This window comes from Charadrius vociferus, unplaced genomic scaffold (genome assembly GCF_000708025.1).
Source record: "Charadrius vociferus isolate BGI_N301 unplaced genomic scaffold, ASM70802v2 scaffold384, whole genome shotgun sequence".
NCBI lineage: Eukaryota > Metazoa > Chordata > Aves > Charadriiformes > Charadriidae > Charadrius > Charadrius vociferus.
In genome coordinates, this window is record NW_009648234.1 from 344,671 (window position 1) to 352,976 (window position 8,306).

Here is an 8,306-nt window from a genome sequence, read left to right on the forward strand (position 1 = left end):
TAAAAAGTAGTGACTGTCGCCACTATGACGATATAGCTTCCAAGACAAAAGGGGAAACTGTCACAAATAAACAAAACTGATTTAAGCAGTTTTGTGGAAGCACAGCGTTGGGTGCAATAGATTTTTCTTCTCAATCACAGTACTTATCTCAGAATATAAAATCAGATTAAGCTGTCCTAATAGGTTGGTTTCTTACTGCTTCTGAAAACCCTGCACTTCCTTTTCTTTGACTGAGGAGACTCAGAATTGAGAATTCAAGTGATATCAATCCTGGAATCTGGAAAAGAAAATAAAAACAGTCCTCATTCATCCTCACTAATGTGATTTCACAACCTCATCCAAGGGATGAGAATTCACACTCATTCTCTTACCATACATAACTTAAGCTGCTGCTGCTCATTTACTGACGAGTCTTTGCTCGTTCCATTACACACAAAAGTGCAATATTAAAAAAAAAAAGTCATTTTTGGCAGATCTTGTCTAACGAGACTAAGCCAAGTTGACCCCATTTTCCCATGTTTCCAAAGCCTAGCTGTATTACACGCTCTAGGCAATCTGCTTCTTCAATGGTTTAAAGGGACAAAAAGGAGGAACCCTGAGGCAAAAATGGCTTTTTGAATAGCAAGTCCAATAAAAGCTCTCCATCACAGCATCTCATAAAGGTCCTGTGATCTTCTGTGGTGGGAGGCCTTCCTCCATCCATAGGGAAGTAGATGAGCTGTTACGCAACATTCGCCTGTGGATCCGTCGGAGCCTCAGCAGGTAAAGCAGGATGGAGAGCAGCACAATCAGAAAACAGACAAAAAACAAATAGTGATTGTAAACAAAGGAGAAGCTCCTCCAGTGGGAGTGACTTCCACGGAAGTTTTCTTGCTGGATGTCTCTGAAAAGAATGAAAGGGATAACAGACATAAGTTGCAAATCAAATTTGCCCTCCTAGCTATCTTACCACACGAAACAGAGCCCATTTTAGTGGACTAATCTTTACAAAGCATTACTTGAACTACCTGGAATATGTACTGAGGTTATATATAATGCACTAGGAACATCTTGTCTCCCCCCGTCTGTCAGCTGCTTTGCTACCACCATACTTCTTCCCTTCATAAGACCCCCATACCTTCCACCCAAGCGCTCTTTCCAGACATCTGACAAAAGAACTCGTACCTTAAAGGTAAAAACCGTGTTCGGTAAAGAATGGCTCCCAAGGTCCATTGCACCTCTTTATCATAAACCTGCAGAGCTGTTTTCAAATTGCTGTAACTCACAGGAAAAGAGAAGCCACTGTGAAATACTTCATACATCCAGGCAGACTTAAAACACTGGTACCTATAGAAAGAGTGGCATAAAGTCAGAGCAGCAGTTACAAAGTCTCACAGGACTGAGGAGCACATTTAGACACGTAATTATCAGTACTTTTTTATGGCTGATGCAATATTTAAGGTTATTTTCACGCTTCCAATGATTTCATTAAATGGATCAATTGGACATGACCTCTCCCTGGCAACTCTGCATGAATGAATTTGCTGTACAAACACAAATACTTACTTCAATCTGTGGAGATCAGCATGTGATGCATAAAGACCACGGTCAAAACGTTCCCGTAGGACAGACCACTTAGTGGCACAATAATCCTTCAAGAAAGAAAGAAAGAAAGGGAAGAAAAAAAAGAAGAAAAAAAAAAGAGAAATACTTCAACATTGCTTCTGCCTTGAGAAGAAAAAAATGCCACTAGGTAAGACGCTCTATAAATACCAAAAGTAGAAAACTCAAAAATAACAGTTTCCCTTGCACTGCTAATAAGTCAGACCATAAATTTCATGGTATTTTCTGTAACATTTTGATCCATGCTTGGCATCTGTGGTCAAATTAGTATTCAGCAGCACTTAAACTCTTTGGTCATATACTCAAAGATGTAAAATAGAACCCATTTTTAGGACATTGACAAAGCAGATCACATTCTTCCACTTTATGTTATAGCCTTCCTTTAAACTGTCCCCAACGGATTGATCCCTGTTAGGAGCAACACCTGAGAAACCAGTACAAAAATGTATAAAGCAAAAGGGAAAGGAATTATTTTTCTAACAACTAAGACATTCCTAAAAAGAAGCAAGAGGTGGAAGCAGCATGGATTTCCCCATTATCAGTAGTTCTGTTGGAACTTGACTACCATAAGTCCTGTTCCCTCTAGAGTCAATTTTACTACTGTGCCTTAAAATAAGTATTCAAAAATAAAATTCTGTGAGGAAGGGAGATGCCCTGTGATAGTTCATCGCAGGGTAAAAGGATTTTGGATCTTTAAAGAAAGAGTTTTGTTGCAAGACTTTCAGAACAAAATGCTTCTGGAGAGTAGTTGTTTTGAATTAGAAAAAGTTTATCTCAAGAACACTTTACCTTTGCAGCTTTAGTAAATTTAGCAGCGTTGTAATCTCCTCCCATGCGTAACACATCCTCGGTGCAGTAGTAGAACTCTGAGAAGCCATAGAATTCACTGTTCTGAAAGTGCACAGCGGGCTGATAGACACCATTAAGAGACGTCTGCGTTTCATTAGTCTTATTCATGAACGGTTGAATAATTTCACGACACAGATTAAAGTCTCCTGTTCCCCGCAAATACATTATCTGTCCGTTCTGCTGGATCTCATCCTGAGCATCCAGGGGCAGGCAAGGATCCAGGTAGGGCGAATCAGAAGTCATGCCAGTCTGTTTGCCCAGCAGTCTGGATAAAGGAGCAAGCACGGTAACAACGGCATATTCAGAAACATCAAGCTCTGAGATACAACAGCATCAAACAAAGCGCCCTCATTTAAAGAAACTTCAGCACTGCATGCAGCATGCTGTAGAAATTAAGTTTTACATCACGATACTTTACGAAATGTATTCAAGTTCAGGGGTTACTGAGCCTAGTGACGCACAGAACCCATATCCCCAAGCAACTGCAACCAGCTACCTGTTTTTAAGCGCTGTACTGGTAAACAGACTTTCTTCATATCTCTGGCGTGCTGCATTTCCTCCAAAGCCAAGGAACGTTGCAACGTAGACTCTATACACATGCTCAGTTTGATGAGCATCACAACCCAAGTTGAATTCTGCAAGTAAGTTTTTGGCTACTTCCTCCTGTAGAAACACAAGCACCAAGAGCAGCTATAAACAATATGATCCAAAACCTTAAAAGTTCTTTGGGCAACTGGATGCCCTTGACATGACATCTTTAAACTTCGCTCCTTACTCATCTATTTTGCTTTTCACAGGCCCATGTTATCTTCTACATCATAGAGACAGCAAAGCATACCGATTGCATTATCGCTACCGATACTCGAGGAATTGTAAAGGCCAGGAACTGCTACTATGGATGCTAAAGTATCTTTTCCGATGAAAAGGTACGTGCTGCGGCTACTAATTTCAATGCTACCACTTCTGACCGAGTGCCCACACCACTGACTGCTAGGCTAGTTAGATTTACAGTCCAGCCAGCAGAGCTGTTCTTCCTTTTGCAATCTGGAGTTCTCAGGCTTTCCAGGAGACCTGTCAGTCACTCAGCTCTCCTCACGCACCATACATCAGTCACTCGCAGTAGCTTTTCAGACATTCAAGAGCTGTGTAGCAGAAGCACTTCATACAGAACGTGCTCAGACAAGTAGCGTAACTTTGCATAGCTTCCAACTGACACTGCAAATGAAAAACAGCAGTAGGACTGCAAGTGTCGCAGTCAGCTGTTTGACTCTCTTGTCCTTCTCTGTCTGGGAACCTGGACAGGTTCCATGACCCGAATACCTATTTTAGATCAGCTTATGTTCAGATAGAGCCATACAACAGTCGTCATATCAATTGTCTGCAACAACTCTTCCTATTCCCAATTCTTCTTTACTGGGGCAACCTGCTCTCAATCTAAACGCCCAAACTATTTGTTACACCATCTGTCTGAAAGGCAATGCAGTCATCAAAACCTGTAATAATGAAAACCTGTCATTTCACAGGAAGATTTTAAAACGTCAATACATACAACATTATAACAGTGCACTGAGAGTCAAAACACAGGGCTTTTATGCTATTCTTACTTTAGATAACTTCCCGTTCACTGAGATATTATCCAGTATAAGAAAACTCAGAAATTACTCTACAACTCAGTGGATTGAAGTTAGAGCAATTTATGTTCCATTTAAGACTTGTAACAAAGAAATTTGCTTCCTACAACAGATGAACTGTGCCAAGGACGTAGGTGAAACTTAGACAGACTGTACCGTTATCCCTCTGTCCTGTTAATTCAGTTTCTATCAACCCAACTTAAAGGAAAAAGCCATATTTTATATAAGAAGAATCACCACACAAATTCCAGAATACAGTCTTTTAAATATAACAGATTTAAAAATTGTACATACATGCATGCACATACACAAAGAATACACGTCCACTTAAATTTAAAAATCAGTGGCAAATTACACTAATTGAAATAAATGTTTGAATGAACAAAATACAAATGAATTGCTTAGCTGATGAAGGACTCGTATTTGCCATCTTCTCTTGCCTTGGTTTTGGAATGTGATGTAATGAAGAATAGGACTCAAAACAAAGAAAACAAAACAACAAATATGCATTAAAATAAACCAAAAGGAAAAGAAGAAAGTTGCACAGATAATAACCTGCTGCGAAGAGGCAAAGCTTACAGTTTTAGGGACTTCGTACGCTATCTGAGTCGACACTCCGCCCATGTCAAGAATACCCACTGTCCTCTTACGGAAGATGGCCTCTTTGTTTTCACTGCCTGGGACATGCACCTCCACAATCGCTTCATCCTCTGGATAAAACAAGGAAAAGGCGTTGAGAAATACATTTAGGGTGGGCATAAAGCGGCGCTATGCTACTTCTAGTTAACTTCTTTGTTGCAGCAATGCAGATCATTGAAATTTCACATACAAATTAAACTTCACATACAAATTAAACCAACATCAGCACCTGCACACGCACAGTTCACTGACATCCCTATCTAAAATCATACCCTCAACAGAGAAAGCACAGGAACGTACTTGAAGTCCTTCCTAAAATCCAATTCACAATTAAAATACTTACCATCATCTGTATGTTCAAATCTTCCAAGGACAAAGTTGATGCCAATCCATGCATATACTCCTACGTGCATAAGAAAACATATTTCAGGAATATCTGGTACATATCATCTTAAAAACAAAGAGGGATGTTTTGCATATGAGTTATTAAGATATATCACTGCTCATACCGTATTACATAATATACTTCGACATTAAACATTCCTGAAAAATTATTCTATTCTTTCTCTCCCAAGTCAAGGCTATGATAAAAATCCTATCCTATGATAAAAATCCTAGAATCAGAGAATTTTCAGAGTTGGAAGGGACCTCTAGAGATCACCCAGCCCCACTCCCCCGCTAAAGCAGGATTGCCCAGAGCACATCACTCAGGACTGCATCCATCGGGTCTTGAAAACCTCCAGAGAAGGGACTCCCCCACCTCCCCGGGCAGCCTGTGCCACTGCTCTGTCACCCCAACCCTAAAGAAGTTTCTCCGTGTGTTGGAACGGAACTTCCTCTGTTCCAACTTGCACCCATTGCCCCTCGTCCTGTCACTAAAGTATTTCAATGTATTAAAGCCAGCCTGATATGTAAGCTGCAGAAGAAGTAAGCATATTAGCTTTTAAATTGATTTTAAGCCTCTAGTGAGCTAATCACATCAAAACCTCTCCTTTAGAAAGCATTTTTCCCTGCAAAGTTTCTTCCATCAAGAATGTTGTGCCTCATCCTTGCCCCTCCCACCCCAAAGTCAGGGAAAATGGACTAAAATTCCCACTAAACGCAGATAAGTTATTTTCACTGTTAAATATAAAACATTTAGACAGGTTAGAAGATGACAGCAGATGATCATCTCCACACTCCATATGTTGCTACTGAGGAACAAAGTCTCTCAACCAAACTGGAATTTTAAAAAGCAACAAAACACAATTATCCAAGTTGTACCGTGAAAGTAATAAACACTTCAAAGATTATTTTCCCAACGTTAACCTACCTTCCTGTTTCCCTGAAATAACCTCTGCATGCGAGTCCGAAAACAGAAAATCAAAATGCACAGGAATATCGGTGAGCAGATCTTCAAGTATTGCCTTCTGCTGGCTGCAAAATTACATTTTTGAACAGTTAAAAATAGTCAGACACACCAGGATTGCTATTCTAAATGCTAAAAATAAGACAGCCAATAACCTTTCTGGCAGAATCCTCATTCCCGCAGTACACAGAATATAAAGAGGAGTCTCTTTGTGTTTTGCACGTGGCACGTGTTCGGCAGCAAAGCTCAGAAGCGGAGAAATATAATCACTGACCTTTTCAGGAGAGCTGGCAAACTCCGAAATGCCTAGTGAAATAGAAAAATATGAAGGTGAAGCAATGCCAGCTTTGGTTATCAAGATTTTCCAGGAAATACCCAACACACAGAGGAGAAACACTACCCAAAGCCAAACCCAGGAAATGAAACTACAAAAATAAGAAAATGAGAATGAAACTAACAATTAAGTATCTCTCCAAACATTAAACAAAAACCTGTATTAGGTATATTACCTATTTATACAATTGGTTCAAATAGCTTTACAGAAAGCCAATTATTTATTCACTAAATAAACAGGACCAAGTTAACTGACAACTGAACCGGCAACTGTCTTGGTCCACAGAGAAAGCTCTCCCTCCTGCCAGTCAGTGTCATGTTTCAAGCTTTAAAGCAGAACAAAGCTCTCTGCAAACCAAACCCAAAGAAATCTGGAGGAGCGCCATGGTGACAACTCACAAGTGCCCTTTACCCAGACCCTTTAAATATGGGGTTTGAACGAGCAAAGTTAGGAGAGGCAATAATCTAGAAAAATCACATCTAAAAATGAATTTCTTTCTAGTACCTGGTTTAATTTTCATAACCACTGGTTTTCTGTTTTTGTCCCTCATCTGTTTGATGTCCAACAGATCATGTGGATTACCATTGTGCCTTGGCCAACAATACACAAAAATCCTAGAGCCGCTGCTGCCACAGTCCACAACGATTCCATAGTTCAGATTGGGGTTGTTTGTATCTGTAGCTTCAGTGTCAGTGACTCGGGCAAGATATCTAGAAGAAAACTAAGCGTTATGATGTGGCAATTAAGTTCCATATGGAAGTTGTTCTCAACAGCAGACTGAAAACAGGTCAACAGTTTCCACCGTAGGAATCACACTGTTTTCACTATTATACTGTTGCTGAAGAAAACAAAAAGTGCCACCCATAAGAATCGAATTCCCAGAAAAAAATACCAAAATTAATTTCCAAAATAATTACATGATATTTTTTGCACCTATAGTTTTACTGAGCTGCTACAGATACATAAAATAAGATACTAGAAAGCTGAATTATTGATAAATTCAAATCAACTTAGATAAGGAAAGCTTCATAAAAAAAGCAGGAAGTTTTACTCATGGTTTTCCCCCCCATTCGTGTATTTTACAGACACAACCTGTCAGTGTTTTCTCTTTCACACCAAAACTACATTTCCTTCCTTTCCACAAAAGTCTTTTCAGCTCTCACCTGTGGAATCTTTTGTCCCTGTACGCACGCCCATACTTATTGCGGATGACTACCAGAGAGTAGTAAAGCAAAGAGACAGCAGCAGCGAGTATTCCTATCACAACAATCTGTCGCAAAGTGGTGTTGAGAATACGTGGACATCCCACTGGGGAGATGCTGAAGTGCCAAGAAGCAGGAAGCAAACATGAGATGCTGATCCTAAAATTCAAAGAGGATAGTCTGCTTTAAAAATGGACTTTATTACCAAAAAAAAGCACAATGCATTCCAAAACAAGCTAAGGACAAACAGAGTCTTCGAAGAACTTTTCATTTAGGACTGCTCTAGCTTTGCTTATGCTCTGGCTTGAGTGTAGTCAAGACACTATTCCCATCTTTGAATTCACGATTAGCCATGAATTCATGATTACGTTCCCTGTCCGTCACTCAAAAGACATCACAATTTCATTTGACAGTTCCTTTGAGATTCTTACCTCCCCATTTTGGGATACGATCAGCAGAGAGAAAGACCAGCTGGTGTTCAAACATCAGCCCGTCACCTCAGACTGACAAGGCACATCAACCATGCTCAAAGCCATTGCTCTTCTGTTCCTGAATTAAAAAGAAAACATGATGATCTTCTAGACAGCGTTATGAAGAGCATTGCCAGCAGGTCAAGGCAAGTGATCCTGCTGTTCTACTCAGCGCTGGTGAGGCCAGATTTGGAGCACTAGGTCCAGTTTGGGGCTCCCCAGGACAAGAAA

The 8,306-nt window shown here is 40.1% G+C and overlaps 1 protein-coding gene across 2 annotated transcripts; it reads right to left on the bottom strand.

The window, feature by feature from the left end:
* Nucleotides 1-463: 463 nt before the first annotated feature.
* ENTPD4 (ectonucleoside triphosphate diphosphohydrolase 4) lies at nucleotides 464-8,044 on the bottom strand. Of its 2 annotated transcripts, none has more exons than XM_009884120.1 (12): nucleotides 8,037-8,044; nucleotides 7,567-7,764; nucleotides 6,908-7,113; nucleotides 6,225-6,375; nucleotides 6,034-6,137; nucleotides 5,065-5,124; nucleotides 4,662-4,792; nucleotides 2,948-3,114; nucleotides 2,392-2,716; nucleotides 1,546-1,631; nucleotides 1,165-1,326; nucleotides 464-883 (listed from the first exon to the last, which is right to left on the bottom strand). In XM_009884120.1, exons 1-12 carry the CDS (start codon nucleotides 8,042-8,044, stop codon nucleotides 655-657), a joined length of 1,827 nt encoding a protein of 608 aa, XP_009882422.1. In that variant the 3' UTR covers nucleotides 464-654. The 2 variants fall into 2 exon arrangements, with proteins under 2 accessions (XP_009882422.1, XP_009882420.1); XM_009884118.1 differs by having other exon boundaries at nucleotides 4,638-4,792.
* Between the last annotated feature and the right edge of the window lie 262 nt (nucleotides 8,045-8,306).